The 18196-nt window shown below is 45.9% G+C and overlaps 1 protein-coding gene across 4 annotated transcripts in view; it reads right to left on the bottom strand.

Moving 5' to 3' along the window:
* The window catches only part of LOC8042625 (fibulin-1), a 71756-nt gene that overhangs the window by 39599 nt on the left and 13961 nt on the right, over nt 1-18196 (bottom strand). For all 4 annotated transcript variants that reach the window (XM_029995707.4, XM_029995706.4, XM_042291697.1 and 1 more), the window contains exon 4: nt 13111-13218. In XM_029995707.4, the coding sequence (XP_029851567.2) occupies nt 13111-13218 (108 nt within the window). The remainder of the gene's footprint in view (nt 1-13110; nt 13219-18196) is intronic.

The following is an 18196-nucleotide window of genomic DNA, read 5'->3' as shown; positions in this document are numbered from 1 at the left end:
TACGCCATCCCGTCCATCCTTTTCAAGAAAGGCCCATCCAGTGCCTTAACTGCTTTGGATTCGGACACAAGCGAGTGACCTGCAAACACCCCAAAAAGTGTGAACATTGTGGAAAACCACATGAATCAACAGACATCACATGTCAATCAACGCCTGCGAAATGTGTCAACTGCGGCCAAGAACACGAAGCTACAGCACGCTTCTGCTCGAAGCGAAAGAAACTAGGGGAGATCCAGGCGTACTCAAAATCCAACTTGGTGGGCTTTCATGTCGCCAAATCCGCCTTGGAGTACGATGAGCTCTTCCCGGAGATGGAATCTACTCGAGCAGGCAGCAATGCCACGAAAGAACCGACTGTCACTAAACTCAAGAATTTAGGAGAGCAAGACATGGAAGAAACTTCAAAAGATGTGACTACATCATCGCTATTCACGACGGTCGTCAAACAAACAAAACCTAAAAGTCAAGCAACTAAAAAAGATTGCCAGGGTTCAAGTCCACACGACAAACAAAAAAGCAATATGCCGGCTGCATCAACACTTCCAAAATCCCAGACCTTTTCTGCACCCACCACTCAGCCGCAACCCTGCCATTCGAAGGACACAAATGCGCAACCAACAACTTCCTTTGGAGACAGTTCACCTGAATGGATGTCTTTTGTCAAGGCCGCAGTCAAGATCGCTCTCAGCCTACTTAAAAGCGTCGAATCAACCTGGGCAAAGACACTTACTACCATAATCCAAGCAGTGCTCCCTCTTCTTGAGGGATGCTAGGGTCATCTTCATGCGGCGACTTTAACGCGCCGCACTCGGCCTGGGGGTACACTCGCTCTATGGCCAAGGGCACCCGACTTTACCACTTAATCTGCCAACAACGCCTCTCTATCCTGACCGACCCGGAGCAGCCCACGAGGACGGGCAACAGTGTTACCCGCGACACGTGCCCGGACCTCGCGCTGACGAGATGCGAACGGTGGTCGGAATGGTCAAACCTCGAGGTGAACCTGGGAAGCGACCACGCCATAGCCCAAGTGGACATCGCCGTCTCGCCAGGAAAAAAGTTCCTCCGGAAACAAGCCCTGACAGACTGGGACAGGTTTCGTGCAGCACGCACGGCCACACACAGCGAGCGAGAGCACGAGGATGCTTCCCTTGCCAGCTGGACCGAGCGCCTAGTGTGCGACAAGAACACCTATACGAAAACTCTCAACCTGACAACAGACACTCCCGAGGTGGACAGGCACCTGCTCCACTTGTGGGAGGCAAGGCACGGTCTGATCAAGCGCTGGAAGCGCCAGAAGCTAAACCGCAAGCTCAAGAAACGGATCGCGGCAATCACGACGGAAGCGCTCGAGTACGCAACCCAACTGGCGCTTTCCAACTGGAACAAAAAGTGCACCGATCTCCAGGGAAAACTGGGGACCAAGGACGCGTGGCAGTTCTTGCGACACCTCCTGGACCCTAGCAAAAGTAAACGCAATACCAGCCAGGACCTCCAGAAAATTGTGCGCGACTTCCCCGGTACCAACCAGGACCTCCTCGAACAGCTCAAACTACGGTACATCGGCTCGTCCCCGGACGAGGTGTATCATGACTACGAAGGCGAGCCAAACCCAGAACTCGACGTCCCCTTCAGCTTCGAAGAGGTATGGAGCGCGCTTCAAGACCTGGGCCGTAATACGGCACCTGGCGAGGACCGCGTCCAAAACACGCTGCTTCGTAACCTAGACGCGGGATCGGTTCAGACTCTCTTAAAACATATCAACCAGGTATGGGAGAACGGCGAGCTCCCCAATGAGTGGAAACACTCGGAAATTATCCTAATCCCCAAACCTGGGAAGGAGCTCTGCCTCGACAACCTGCGACCGATCGCCCTCACGTCCTGCGTGGGAAAGCTGATGGAACGGGTCGTTCTCAAACGGCTGCAGCCACACATGGAGGAAACGGGCGTGTTCTCGCACACCATGTTTGGTTTTAGAGAGCACTTGTCAACCCAGGACGTCATGCTACAGCTAAAAGAGGACATCCTCGACCCCATCTCCAGGACGACGACCCAAGCAGTGCTCGCCCTGGACGTCAAGGGAGCTTTTGATAATGTGGGCCACCAGCTAATCCTCCGAAACCTGACAGTCACCAATTGCGGTTCCAGAATGTACAACTACCTGCGGGACTTTCTGCGGAACAGGACAGCCACCATTGGTGCAGGTGACCTCCGCACGAACGTCATCAACACCCCCAACAGGGGCACGCCGCAGGGGGCGGTGCTCTCGCCAACCTTGTTCAACCTGGCAATGAGCGGGCTGCCCCCGATTCTGGAACGCATCCCGCACATCAAACACTCTCTGTACGCGGACGATCTCACAATTTGGACCGTGTCCGGGTCTGACGGACAGAAGCAGGACGCGCTTCAGGCGGCAGTCGACGAAGTTCAACGGTACTTACGCCAGGGTCACCTGCATATCTCGGCAGCCAAATCGGAATTGATCCTAGTCTGCAAGACGCCAAGATCCCGCCGCAACTCGGAGCCCAGAGACGAGATACAAGTCTTCCTGGACGACGGCTCTCAAATCCCCGTGGTTCCGCGTGCCAGAATCCTGGGTCTCCACCTCCAGGAGGACGGAAAGGCGACCCATACCCTCACACTCCTCCAAAACCAAGTCACCCAGATTCTACGCATCATGCACCGGGTCGCCAGCCGGCGGCACGGCCTCAGGGAAGACGACACGATCAAACTGGTTAACGCCCTGGTGGTGTCGCGCATCATCTACGCCACACCCTATCTCAATCTCACCAAGGGAGACGAGGACAAGCTAGATGTCCTCATACGCAAAGCGTATAAGACGGCCCTCGGACTCCCCCCGTACACCTCCACAGAGAAGCTACTCAAGCTCGGCGTCCACAACACTTTTAGGGAGCTGGTGGACAGCCACCTTGCCACTCAGCGAGACCGACTCGCCCAAACCCCTGCGGGCAGAAACGTTCTAGAGTCACTCAAGATTCCCTTCCAATGGGACAGAGAAGAAACCACGGCACCCCTCCCGAGACACATCTGGAGCCAAATCAAGGTGCACGCGATCCCCCGCAACATGGACCCGACGCTCCACGCGGAACGCCGCAAGGCTCGGGCAAGATTCTACCAAAAGGCGTATGGCAAACGGGCTGATATCCTGTACACAGACGCGGCCACATATGCCTATCAACGGAATGCAGCGGCAATATGCGTCGTGGATGGAACTGGGAGAACCCGAATCACGGCGTCGCTGCGCACCTCTAATACGACCATTGCAGAGGAATTCGCCATCGCCATGGCCATTGGGCTCGGAAAAGATCACGTCACCATCATGAGCGACTCACAAGCAGCACTGCGTCGCTTCCTAGCAGGCCGTGTCTCGCCGAAGGCACTCAAGGTCCTCACCCAGAGAGACCTACAGGGCTTCCCCACAGTGGAACTTATATGGATCCCAGGACATGACGAGGTGAAAGGCAATCGGTGTGCTGACACCGAGGCCCGAGCATGCACCCTCCGGGCCGCTCCTGCCGCCGCGTCACGACTAGGGCTAGGTGCATACTTTATTCCGGTGCCAAACAGGTACTCCGAAATCAGGGCCTACCATCGTGGCCAGAGGCGTGAATACCCGCCGCCACACAAAAATCTCAGCAGAGAGGACGCGGTCGCTTGGCGCCAGCTCCAGACAGGAGCGTTCCGCAACCTAGCTCTCTTGCACAAATTCTATCCTACAAGCTACAAAGCCGAATGTCCGCACTGCGGGCAATATGCTTCCTTACTACACACGGCGTGGTTCTGCACCGCTCACCCTAACATGCCCCCCTCCCACCCTGATCCCACTCCTGAAAACTGGGAAGCCGCACTGCTCAGCTCGTCTGCTGCTGACCAACTAAAGTTGATCGAGCGGGCGAGGCTGACAGCCGACAGCGTTGGGGCCCTGGACTAAGGGAACCACCCAGAGACCAATATACAGGCATAATAAAGTTTATTCCTCCTCCTCCTCCTCCTATCTAAAATATAGTGAGATTAATTTTTTTTTTATGCAATGGAAGCAGATTATTAGCCAGAACGACGTGCCGAATAAACCGATATATTGTTAAAGGCCGTTTTTAACAAATCTAGATTTTTTTAGCTTTAAGAGGGCGCGGTACCTCTATTTATTCGTCCGTTTCAGCCACCAGATGGCGCGCGGCTCGAAACGTGGTTGAACGCGCAACTTCTAGATGGCGCCAGTATCGAGGTGTGAAAAGGCCCGCGTTATCCGCTGCGTGAAATAGATCCCGAAATCTGCCGTGTTCTCCCGGCGGAGGAAGTTTCTGCATCCCTCGCGCGCGCTTGGTATGTACGCGCGGTGACCGAGTCCGGCCTCTGCGCTGTGTGATGCAGTGGGTGGCGCTCGTTTCTGTTCGGAGGTAGGAATAAAAATGCCGGTCCCCTTTTTTACGACGCTCGTTTCTATAGCTTGTTTTTCTTTTTTTTTTTATCTCAAGTGACCTACAGTACCGCCTGTTCGAAATCGTCCTTTGCGGTGAGCGATTGAGAGTCAGGTTAGCATTTTATTTGGGTCAGCACTACACGTTTAATGGAGACCTCGGGCGGCGATGTAAATATGCATTGCTTCCCAAAGTGTGTCCAAGGTGCGCAATGACAATTGGAAAGGGTATTGAAGGCGCGCGACCGTCGGTTGGTAAAATACGTGCGTTAGATTCACTTATTCAGTCTAATCATTTTTGCCAACGTCTTTTATCTGTTTCGACAAATGACATGGTCGAGTCTATTGATAACCTTAGCTAGATTGGACGTACGGAGTGTCCGGGCTTTAAATAAATTTGCTTAGTTTATGTGAATGAATAACTGTTTTCTCTTTTCCGTGCTCGGTGCTATGCAAAAATCGCTGAGATGTTATGGTAGCTCAGTGTGGCGGCGTTTTGCACGCTGACTCGCTATTGCATTCGCTGTGCACAATATGTGTTCAGATGGAATGTGCCAAATCGTATTTCCGATCGATATGATAGATTTACTTTGCTACAGTGTTAATTATATTTTCCTGATTTAAACTGGTTCGTCCCTGATCTGAGCCTAAGTTTAAATTCGAAGGGCAGACAGACTTAGCGTCGTAACAGCCGTAATGCGCAGAAAGAAATTAGTACCATGAAAGAAAAACAAAAGGATACGAGGTGGCTCAGTGTTATAGAAGTAATGAGTGTGCAAAGGATGGGATACGGTCCATCCGTCACATGCACACTCGTCACAGGACGATTGGTCACAGGACGATTCGTCACACAGGAACATTCGTCATAGGATGACTCGTCACGCGGCCAACCGGTCTCACAATAGTTCGTCCCCCCAAAAATGTATTGTTCAATTTGGTTCGGGCGGACAAAGGCGAAGAATTTGTAAGGAACGTTTTAGCTTCTGATTCGGTCCCGAACATTGAATGTTGGTTGGGCCTCAGAAAGTCGGTCACCTCTTATCTTAGCATGTCTTTCGCTTCTCGAGGTCAAAGAATTTGTAACAGACGTTCTAGCTATCTGGGTCCGTCCTGAACGGTGAATGCGGAGGCCATAGAAGAGCGACTATTCTTGAACTACATTCAAAAGGATGGAGGTGATCGCAACAGAGAGAGCCATGATGCTGCACGAGGGGTACTCGTACACATTCGGCAGAAGGAATTCCGATACTTGTTGGTTTTGTCGAATAGGTGTATGCAAGGCAAAACTAAAAACTAATTTGGCTGCCAGTCGGATTATTGCTCGTTCAAGCCTGCAACTGAGATCAACCTGCTGAAGACCCGTAATATAATGAAAGGAAAAGCGGATGAGTATTGTAATATTAGTTTATATAACCATTGGTTTACGTGACAGTGGAAAATTGTGAAACTCCTCATCAGGGTATGTGGGCAGATGTTGAAATTTACAATTTACTATCGTCCCCTGCTCGATCAATGAGACCAGTTGCCCGCATGACGAGTCATCCTGTGACAAACGTTCCTATGTGACGAATCATCCTGTGACCAATCGTCCTGTGACGAATGCGCATGTGACGAATCGTCCTCATCCCGCAAAGGATGCCATCGTACGTGTTTTTTTTTTCTTTTTTTTTGTTTTTTTAACTCTCCGCATTGCTGGGAAACGCTCAAGGTACCAGCAAAGACAGCGAGCTGGCGTGAAATTTCCATCGAGCGGAAAACGAGTGTGACTTTTATTTCATCATGCGCTTTCATTTTGATATGGCTCAAAATGGGCGCGAAATAGTAACAGGTAAGGCAACAAAATTTAGATGTTAGGTCTGGAGCACCGCCATACTCAGCCGTGTTGGGGGCATCTCTCGCGAGTCAATACGGCAAAGGTATTGCGCGTCGAACTGTACGTGAGAGTTATCCATTTCAGCGAAACCTTGATTTCGCAAAACTATTGTGGCTCGAGTCGTGGCTTCCAGTACTTGAAAGCCACGAGCGAGAAATAAATGACAGTTGATTTTGAAGGACAATCGCGACGTGGAAACCCATAAAAGAGAGTTCCAATAAGACGAGAGCTTCCCCTTCTCTTCAAGTGCGTGGGTTACGCTCTCAATCCTGCACCTGTGGTAACACCGCAGGCTCCTAAAATGGCTTTGAAAACGTTCCTGATCGCAAAAACTTTTTTTTTTTTTTTTGTCGAGGCGCTATTTCATTTTTTTTTTGCTTTTTGTCTACCTTGATACCCCATCAGCGCAAAAACTACCATAAACTAAAAAAAAAAAAAAATAGTGGGCATACAACGACAACGCACCCACTGGGACCCGAGTCAAGGCAAGAACAACTAACTACTAAAAGGGGAAAAAAAATCATGTTCGCATACACAGACAGAACGCCTCCATCGAAAGAAATGAATCATGCGCTTGTTCTGCCAGTCTCGTTGTGCGTCTGTCAAAAGCCACAAAGGAGGAAGACAATCAGCGCCTACACCACTCCCCTCCACTCCCCCCCCCCCCCCCCCCCCCCCCCCCCCGATTACGTGTCAGCACATCCATCGAGCCAGTACATCCATCGAGCCATTACATCCATCAATGGATGTAATGGCTCGGTGGATGTACGGGCTCGATGGATGTATTGACATGCGTATGGATGTAGCTGCTCGAGGGATGTAGTTGCTCGTTGGATGTAGTTGCTCGCTGGATGTAGTGGCTCGGTGGATGTAATAGCTCGCCGTTCCTGTTATCATGCCTAGCGTGCCATTACATCCATCGTGCTAGTACATTCATAGAAGCCAAGATGGCCGCCGTGATGCCGCAATTATATTTAAGCTGATTACTTTGTTTGCGGTATTCATATTCTCATTGGTTCGGAGCCTCAGCAAACAAGGGGTAAGCCACAGAACATTAGTGAATCACAACTGAACTCAACGGGGCATTCAAACTTTTTTTTTTCTTGTCGAAAAGCGAAATAAAAAGTAAGATTATGTGTACCGTCCTAATCCCCTATTAAAGTAGTTTACTGTAGAAGATTTAATTTTCGCGAGGAACTGAACTTCACGATTTGATCAAATTCGCGAAAAATTGGTCACGCGAATAAGTCACCCCATGAATACGAATACATTGCGTATATCTCCCTTTCACGAAATGTTCTGCCCGCGAAATTTCCGAAACCGGCACTTCGCGAAATGTCGAGCCCGCGAAATTAAACTCGTTTCTATTGAGTTAATTATGAGAGTTCAAGAGCAGTAACTAATGTTTCATACATGTGGAAACAACAAGGAAAATAACGCCTTGTCATTAGGATCGGCTCCCAAGGGCGGAAGTGGTGGCGCATGCGCAAAGCGGGCATACGACGGCCACGTCGGGCCCAAACACTTTCGAGACGGGTTCGCGGACTGTTTTCATATGGCATGACACCCATACTCCCTCTTGATAATTTGAAGTTCGAGCTCCGTTAAATCCGGTAAATTCATCAGGACTGGGGGAGGCTCGTGCGGCTTCGGTGAGGCCGAGGGCCGCACAAGGTGCATGACGCACAATGAAAAATTTTACTTGCTTTTGTGCATTATTCATTTTTTTCGGCGTATAACTCCTGAAATAATGTGAACTATTGAAAAATATATGGCTCGTTTGCTGCTGCGTTCACTGAGGTCGGGCTCAGGGCAAGATGATAGGCATGCTAAGCGGATTCGCTCTCTGATCTTTTGCCTTGCAGGCACTTTATGGTGAAATTGCGTCACGCGAACCATGTTTACAAATGTACAGATAGCAGAAAAACCTTCTAGGCTTGAGTGTGGAAAACTCCGAACATATTCAGGATTGCCAAATTCGCTGGGTTAAGGCTACACCGCTCCCCACATCAGTATATCTCGTGTTGGCCCGTTATTATGATGCGTTTCGCCACCTCTCGTGACGATGCGACTACTTGCAACCAGGTACTACCGTGAGACAAGACCGATTTTTAAGCCTCTTGCGACGGCGGAGGACCGGATGCGCTGCCGCGGAGCAGGTCTTACGCCGTCTTTTCTCTCTCAATCGTACTCGGTTGCAAGTGTCTGAACAGCGCTTAAAAGAGTCGGTTCAGACATTTGCGTTTGACTGCGTTACGACTGGTTACAACCAATGGACGATCCTCACGACGAGCCAATGGGGAGTCAACGCAGTCAAAGCAAATGTCTCAACCATCCTTAAGAGAATTACACTAACCCTTTCGCAATTGCTGCTCGCACCGGCACAAGCGGTCGCAAAGAGTCGTTCATAAGCAAACGCAAATGTCTGAAGTAGCTTTCAAGAAAGAAAGAAACGAAATGTGTAGCGGAGAAAATTTGCGTAATTGATGCATGCAATGGCACGTTTTTGGATGAAGCTGCTTGATGGATATGATAGCACGATGGATGTAATGACACGCTTTGGATGAAGTTGCTCGATGGATGTGATGGCGCAGGGGATGTAATGGCACGATGGATCCAATGGCACGTTGGATTTGGTTACACGCTGGATGAACTGGCCCGAAATGGATCTACTGGCACTATGGATGTACTGGCACTATGGATGTACTGGCACGATGGATGTAATGGCACGAGATTGGACGGATTTGCTCGATGGATGTAATGGCACGATGGATGTGCTGGCCCCAAGCCCCCCCCCCCCCCCCCCCCCTTCCCCACCACCCCTAAAAAGAAGAAAAGAAAGGTTTCTTGGGCGCGCGCGCGGTCGCCCAAGCGATGACCTTGGAAGGGTATGCGATTGTAGCACGTTTGTCCCCCGGTTGTGCCCCTGTCTCAAATGCCACGGTCCGTTTCTCCCAAGTGCCCGTCTTATCTTCCCGAGTATCAACTCCGCAGTGATTCTGAATCATTCCGATGCTTTCCAACGTTGCAAAACTGTTAGACGAATATTTGCACAGAAGTATACTCTGTTCGCAGAACTATCTACGGCGCTAAAATTCAAAAGCGCCGAGTTGGATTGGGGAACTCGTGTAGGTTTAGCTCATCGTTGGAACATTCTTATTCGCTCGATGAACTCCACAAAACGTGTAAATATTAGAATGAACTTTCCAGAGAACTATAGTTGTTGTCGGGGTTCCAGGCGACCGGACAGGTCGCAATTATTGGCTGATTAAAAATTTTATTTCATAATCACAATCGTATCATCAAGGGCACGCCATTTCCTCATCACTTCTACGAAAAGAGTTGCTGTATTCGTAGCACACACAGACGGAAACGGTTGAGACTGCCCAAATAATATCTTCTTTTGGCAGGTACTGCGCAGCGATTACACACAATGCCTCTAACATAAACATGCTGCTCCACATGTCTATTCACAAGATGCAATACATCGTTCTCCCAACTTTGTTGAAATGGGCATGAAAGCGCGTAACCGTCACTTTTTTGAAGTTCTACTTAGAGGTGAAGTGTTTACCGTAAAAAGTCGTTAATTATTTATTTTTTTCCGTTTACTACAAAGCTCGATTCCCTTAAATTTTTGTTTTTATATCGTCTCTACAGCGCTTTTACGTCGGTACTTTCGTGTTAGAGGACATCACATAATGTGCGAAAAAAACAACAAAAAAACGGTAGGATCGATGCTGCATAGCCTTTTTTTTTCTTTGTGGACATCAAGAAAAAAAAAAAAAAAAAGATAGTAGTTGTCTTCACTTCGCACTGCATGTTTTGGCACGGAAGTTCCTATTTGGTTATGATGTCTTTACTTTCTTAAAAATTATATACAGTAATTTAAATTACCGAATTACAAAAACGTCGAAATTGTATAATTGCTTTTCGTTGGGACGCCATGACGACAGCGACACTCGTGTTCCCTCGTGGTTTTCGCCAGCATTTCTACGATGAATTGCCAGGATCGCGAGATGCAACAGCGTGACACTCCGTCTTCTGTGACGTCATTTGTTGCACTTCGGGACAACTTTTGATGTATGGCCAGCATAAGACGCTAACCACACCAGTCGGAGACGCGCTGCAGGTGCCATAGTACTGCTCGTAAAAGTAGCTGTCACGTGCTTTGCTCCGCGACTGAGGGTTGCCAAATTACGGTGAAACGGAGTATAGACAAAACAGACTGGACGACATTTACCGGGCATCTTTAGAGCTGCGAAGCTCAAAATCACGCGTACTCATAAGATTTTTTTTTCTCGCGTGTTTGTGATTTTTATGATGTCCTGCAAGCAAGAAAAAAATATATATGGTGAAGTCACTCCGAGGGGGTACCGATAACTGCGAGCCACGAACATGAAGGACTCGCTAACATCCGTCAGGAGTGTGAACGGTAAATCGTCACGCAAACATATTCTCACAAGCTGCACATATTTATTTGGCTTAGCAAGTAGAATACTAGTATACTAACGACATGTGATTATTGTACACAAGATACCATTTCTCGGTTCTTCAAAACCATTTCCCAAGTCTGAACGGTCGCGCTACGGGCCGCGGCTAGCCGTGCCCTCGATAGACTACGGAGCTGCGTTGTGTCGTCTGCTACTGTACCGCCAACAGGAGAGCGATAGCTCTGTGTGTTCCACAGATGCGTGTTGCGGTATAACTCTGTACGTCTGTCCTAGAGGAAGACAAAGAGATAGGCTCTGTGACCCCCTCCTAAGCTAACAAAAACAAACAGAAGTATACTCGAGCGTGCGCAATACCTCTCTAGGCCGAAAGATTGTACACTGAGTATGCGTTCACAGCTCAATGACTTTGGCATTTTTCGTCAGGATAGATGCTCCCACGAGAAGAGCGTAATGGATATGTGAATAGAATTGGAAATTTGAAATGTTCTTGTCCAATCGCATTTTTCTTTGGTTATCAACGCTTTTTAGCGTCATCACAAGACGTTCAACCCATAATACACTGGTGATTAAAAAATAAGCACCGAAAAACATGCACCGATTTCGCTCAAAAATAAACACCGGAAAAAAACATACCGTAATCATTACCCAAGTCACCTTTTTGGGTGATATGTGAATTTCCAGAAGAACAGCGAGTTATCACCCTCCCCTAGGAATACCCTAGCTGACTACAGAGCAGGCGACCCGTTTTTCCCCGCGTTAGATTGTGGTGACCACGAACCGTACGGAGGTCACAGGACGTCCGTGAAAAATAAAAAGGAGGCAAACAACGATCTACTCTGTGCACGCTTCATCCCCAATTTCCACGACCCCAAGGCCGAAGGACGTTTGTGTGAAGGATAACGATAAAATAAATCTTTGCGTCAAAAAAAAAAAAAAAAAGCCCGTTTTTAAAAGAAAAAAAAAAGTAGAAACAAGCACAACGCGTTGACGGACCGCGAGGTTGTGGAACACCTCGCGGTCCGCTTGCCACAGGACGGTTGTCTTCGACCCATAGCTCCAAGGTGAATTTGCCACTTGCGAAAACACGGAGACCTACCCAGCGAGAACCAGGAAAGCAAGACACGCACACTGACGCCTCGGCGTGCAGAATGAAACAGGATACGGGCGCGGAATACGGCCGCGGAAGAACACCTCGCACAGTGCCGATCCGGCCGATCTCCGAACGGACGATTTCGCATGGATGAATACGGCTGAGCCCTTTGGATCGGGCGTGGACAGCGAGCGCCACCGCGTGGACAGCGAGCGCCACCGCACGGGAGAGAGAGGTACCTTAAAAACGACGAAAACAAGCACCGACACCTTGGTTCTTTATATTTGCTGTAGTTACGGAACAAATCGACTTACATGAATAATTTGAATATTATTCGATTCCGTAATAAATTTAGAAGACATTAAGCGCAATTCTTCTTATGTTTGAATTTAGATAATTTTGTAAATTCGCTCCGAACGCAAGAGTGCCGAATTAGCCGATTTTGACCATTTTCATGATTTTTTAAAGAATATAATTAAATTTATGACGAAACATCTGTTGCGTTTAGTGTCTCGATAATGACTCAATGTCTTTAAAGCCGAAATTTTCAAGAAGATCCGCGCAGCCGTTATTATGTGAGAATTTTTTTAATTTGGTGAAAAACCTCATGTATTCTCTATGGGGCTCTGAGGTGCGCCCCCTCTTAAAAGAGATGTATGTGAGTTCAGCACAGATCGAAAAGTACTGCCTAATCTGCAGCCTCGACAGTGAAAAGGTAGACCACGGCATGGTCTTCTCCTTTTAACTGCGAAGGCAAGCTAGACGTGACGGGGCATTATACGATTTGTACCAATATTCGCAAACTCCTACTTTTTAACGTATCTGAAAAAATGACTTCAGTCTATTGTAAATTCTCTGTTCTTGTTTTTCTTTTTTTTTTTTGTGGCGGAGAAACAGAAATAAAACCTTTAGCAATCCACAACCGGTGGGCTCCCCAAAGAATGCGGCTATTTAGAAAAAAAAAATCACAACGACACAATGAAACGCTTTTTATCAAGTTAATATACCGTGATCTGTTCAAAATACTATCTGCGCAGGGACACTGAGCAAGAATTTGTTTCCTTAATCTTTCAATGCCAATGTTTTTTGTGTTTATTGTTTTTTAGCCGGGGAGGGGGGGGGGGTGGAGTGTTTTATGGTAAAGTTGGCGCAGAATATTTCTTAATGTTGCTTAGAATGTATTGAATTCTTACGACAACTCTATGATATTTCATTTTGATTAAATTTATGGTCGATCTAAATTTACCCCTATACTTACGGTGATGTTCTTGAGGGGGGCCGATGGGCATGCAGGATCCATCGTCTCGCATCTTGAATCCAGCGGGGCAACCTTCTTTCGGACCCTTGCCATTCGTGGGAACAAGCACTGCAACAAAATCATCGCAGGGACCTTTTTTTTTCTGTTTTTGCAATGGGAAAAAAATTGTTACTTAAATTTCCAAAACCTTAGTCGAAATTCTCAAGTTCACGATACCGTAATGCACTGTCAGAGCTTTGTGAGACTACTTTATGTGTACCACTACCAGAGTCGAGAATAAAGATAAATATGATTTATATAGTGATTTATGTCGCACCGATTTTCCTATGATAACTTAAATAAAACATTTTCTGCGTAAAACAATCCCGAAAATTTTGCTTATAATTATCGCTTGTGTATCATATCTTGCTTTCTATGCGTATTTGTTCTCATATAAGTCGGATGATCATCATGCAAGAAAGATTTATAAGCTGAACGCAAGCAAAAAGTGGGGCTTTTCTGATCAAGACCGAGAGTTACCTTCCACTTCTTTTTCAGTTATGTAATGTCCTATAGTAAGCAAATCATAACACAAAAGAAAAAAACAAATAAAGCGTTTTTCTCTAGCAAAAACTGAAGGTGCGTTTGTTCTCGTTCGACTGGGCTAACATTAATAAGAGGTTGTTAATTAAACTTACACGCACACTAATTCTTTCTTTCGTGTTGTTTTAAGTGATAGGGCGGATTGATTAATCAATCTGTTATTTTTAAAATTCGTCTCACTCTAAAAAAGGCCCGTGCGTTCACTTTTCCGCGCAGCACTCGGAGAGCCAATCACGGCAACTTGCGGAGGCAGCTCAATGAATGATGATGCCGAAACATATCTTTAGACCAAAGAACGCAGTCTGAGTTGTGACATTAAGCAATGCAAAACGTCACGCTTGTATTGCTTAATGTCACAAGCCAGACTGCGTTTTTTGGTCAAAACATATGTTTGGCATCGTCACTCGCCGAGCTGCCTTCGTAAGTTGCCGTGATTGGCTCTCCGAGTGTTGTGCGGGAAAGCGGATGCACGGTCTTTTTTTAGAGTGCATACTGACAAAGAATCCCTATTTTCATGCAACTATGATTTAAATCATAATAATTATTTATCAAATTTTATTTCATAATGTAATAAAATAATCATGTTTATTATTATTTTATTTTTTGCTTTGGCATTATTAGCTTGGGACTTCTACGGCGCACTCGGTCGTAAGCAGTCAAAAGAGGCTTGAAAACTGTTTTTAAAGGTTCGTTCACACACTTGTTTTTGGCTAAAGTCGACTTCGCCTCAAAAGAGCTTTGGTTCGGTACTGCGGAATTTAGAAACAGTGGCGCCAACGTAAGTCTGCGTTACGATCACGTTCTTGCAACAATTCACAAACTTGTAAAAGTTCTTCCATTGGCTCAATCTGGACGTTCAAACTGACGAGTAAGGAATAAACCGTCTCCTGTAATAAACATTGACGCTAGAAGCCTTTTCTCCAATGTCACTGAGGTTTCATGTATTGCATCTTCATATTCACCACACTTAATATGTGTAACGGAAACCTGATTTTATGATGCCATTCTTGATCGTGAATACACACCTCATAATTACAACGTAGTACGATGTGATAGACCTTCCTGAGGAGGGGGTGCTGCGTTATTTCTTTTAAAACTGAATTTATCTTCTCTGTTCATCCTAATGTGCCTAACATCGAGTCTTAATGGTGCGAGGCGCAGCTCGATTAGTTTGTTTTTGTTATCGGCGCTGTTTATAGAGCCCCTGAGTTTTTCCTCGAATTTATTCTAAATATTTACGATTACTTTCAGAAATACAGACTCGCTTATGTTAAGCTCGTGTTACTGGGTGATTTTGATGCACCTGATATAAATTGGGAAACACTTTTGAATGTGAGAGTGCAGGCGAGCTGGTGGTAGCTAATCATGTCGTATTACACCTGAGACTGCGGTGGAAGAAATCGGAAGAACTTTCAGTAGAAGGAACAGACACAGAGAACGTCTCAAACTCAGCTCCTTCTTCAGTTCCTTCTACTGAAAGTTCTTCCGATTTCTTCCACCGCAGTCTCAGGTGTAATACGACATGACTTTTGAATGGTTGCCGAGATGGGGCAATTTGCGATGCTCTGGTAGATCTGACGGTGTCATTTGTCTTAGATGAGGTTGATGAAGTTCACATAAGAGATAATTCTATTCTAGATTTTAAATTTTTCTCAGTCCCAACATTACAAACCTAGGTTACGATTGCGAAGGGATGGAAGAAATTTCTGATCACAAACCAGTTTTAGTTAGCCTCGAACATCGTGTCAACCATATAAACCTTGAAATCGTCACGATCTTTGGGTCCGACAGGGTTGACGATGTAGCTATAATTGATGAACTTAGTTTTTGTTCTGATAAATTTTGTGCCATGAGTACAGACGCAGACGTCCGATGCGCTGCTTAATCATTTCAACTTTCTTGCAGAAAAATGCATTAACAATCTTGTAGCTGTTACAAAGAAGAAGAAAAATCCCTCGTACCCCTGGATTATGAGTGAGGTTTTGCAGTTGATGCGGAAAACAAAACGGAAACTTTATACGAAACGCAATGTAGCGTCGGCTGATAACGCTTTGTTTGAGGGTCTTAAGACGGCTTTGAAGGAAAAAATGTTAGCAGCTAAAACCAGGTATTTTAACGTAACTCTGTCTGAATTTACGAAATCAAATCCTGCCAAAGTCTGGAGGTCTATCCTGCCAAAATGTAATGGGTCGCAAAGCTTTATTATTCGAGGTGAATATGTTAGTGAACCAGCAGTGATTATTAACTGTTTTAAAGAACACTTTTGATCGGTATTTAGTTGCGATAATGATTACGTTCCAGATTTTTGCTTTGACGGTACAGGCTGAGCTTTATCAGGCGTTAACATTAGCGTATCTGGTATTTTTAATCTACACTTGAAGCTTGATCACCGTTAATCATCACCGGTATTCAATTTGGACTCTAAAGTACTTTAGTGGAATATTCGAGACATCTATTTTTAGTGCAACCATATCTCGACTATGGAAGTCAGCTAAAAGTATTCCACTATTTAAATCCGGTAGCAAGCAAGAGGATCCTAACTTTAGACCAAATTCATTGACATCATGTTTTTGCAAGGCTCTTGAACACATATTCCATAAAAATATATCTGAGTTCCTCGAGGCTAATTCGATTGTCCCCAACAACATGACCTTCGTCCTCGCTACTCTACACTCTAAAAAAAGTTTGTGCGTCTACTTTCACGCACAACACTCGGAGAGCCAATCATCGCAACTTACGGAAGCAGCTCAGCGAATGACAATGCCGAAACATATGTTTAGATAAAAAAACGCAGCCTGAGTTGAGACATTAAGCAATGCAAGCGTGATGTTTTGCATTGCTTAATGTCACAACTCAGATTGCGTTTTTTGGTCTAAAACATATGTTTCGGCATCATCATTCGCTGAGCTGCCTCCGTAAGTTGCGGTGATTGGCTCTCCGAGTGTTGTGCGTGAAAGTAGACGCACAAACATTTTTTAGAGTGAATTAGACCGATTTTAGAATATGGCTGTGGGGTCGGCGACCCTTATTTAAAGGGAGATATAGAGCTGCTTGACGCAATACAAGCTAATGTACCATTTTTTAGACCTTGAGACGTCGTCGTGTTTCTTCCACCCAGTCTCAGGTGGTCTAAAAAATGGTAAACTTACACCAGCTCGCCTGCGCCCTAAATGTTTTTTCATTAAGCTAATGTAACTAGATTAATATTTAATCGATATGATGGAACCTTTTCTCTTACATCGTGAATGCCAGACATTGGACTTGAAACCTTAGGTTCAAGACGTATTGTGAAATGACTAAAGCTGCTACACAAAATAGTGAATAAGAGCTGAGTATAGTTATTCGTGAAAAGTATATTGATTTCATAACTCAATCACGCACTCGTAACTTTCATGCTCTAAATATTGTACCGTATACTTGTCACCTCAATAGTTCTAAATATTCCATTTTTCTGAGGACTATCGATACTTGGAACAGCATTGATGGAGCTATTCACCTACTTCAACTTGAGAAATTTATATTAAAGTGCACTAGGTTCTTGTTGATACGTGATGTAGTTTTGTCAACCCATTTTTAACCGTTGGTAATGTTTTTCTATAGGGTGCGCACTTTATACATTTTTTTTTTTGTTCTATGGACATGCAATCTGTGTATTCTTTTCCACTCCCTAAATGACCTTCTTTAAGGTCGCACTAATTTTAGATAAATTATTAAACAGGTTTTTAAGATCCTTGTGATTGTTTACGACGGTCTGCACAGCGGTTGTCAGCAGTCACAAGAGGTTTCAAACAGGATTTTAAGCTCCCCGGTTGTAAGCAGTCGCAAGTGCGTGAACCAGCCTTTAAATCTTGATTCACACACCTACGACTGCTCACAACCGTCTCTCTCAAAAGGTAAAAGCTCTTAAAATATCGTGTAACGAGAAACACACTGTCGCCATCTATCGGGAAGCCATGGAACCTCGCAGTTTTCGTATATTTTGTAAATAACATTTCGCGCAATACTTTTATTTTCGGTTTAAAGCAACATTCGTCAATGTTATGTCCGACCATTTCCCATATATAGTACGTCAACTTGATCTCGTATATACCGCTAGACCTTCTCTCTAGTGAAATGCAGGTCCAGGGTCACCTCATAGATGGCGCCAGCGTGCCAGTGTGTTCTCTCGTTGTAAGAGATCGCAGGAGCTTGGTCCAAAGCAAACGCAAGTGTGTAAACGTGCCTCATGCCGGTTCACAGACTTACGTTTGCTCAGGACCGGAGAGGCTAAGAACCTGTCTAAAGCCTTAAGGCCCGTTCACACTCTTGCGACCTCTTAAACCTAAGTTCCTTAAAACTTCTTAAACCAGAGAACACACTGGCGCCATCTATTGGGAAGCAGTGTAAACTCGGCGGTCCGGCATATTTTTTTTTTTATTTCTCGCACATTATCCTTTCTTTCTTGGCTCGAAAAACTTTTGTCAATGTTATAAACGAACCTTTCTATGGTTATCACGCACATTTG

Source organism: Ixodes scapularis, unplaced genomic scaffold (assembly GCF_016920785.2).
Source record: "Ixodes scapularis isolate PalLabHiFi unplaced genomic scaffold, ASM1692078v2 PGA_scaffold2__306_contigs__length_199485367, whole genome shotgun sequence".
Lineage (NCBI taxonomy): Eukaryota > Metazoa > Arthropoda > Arachnida > Ixodida > Ixodidae > Ixodes > Ixodes scapularis.
Note: the sequence above shows the minus strand (reverse complement) of the source record. Positions and strands in the feature narration are given on the sequence as shown.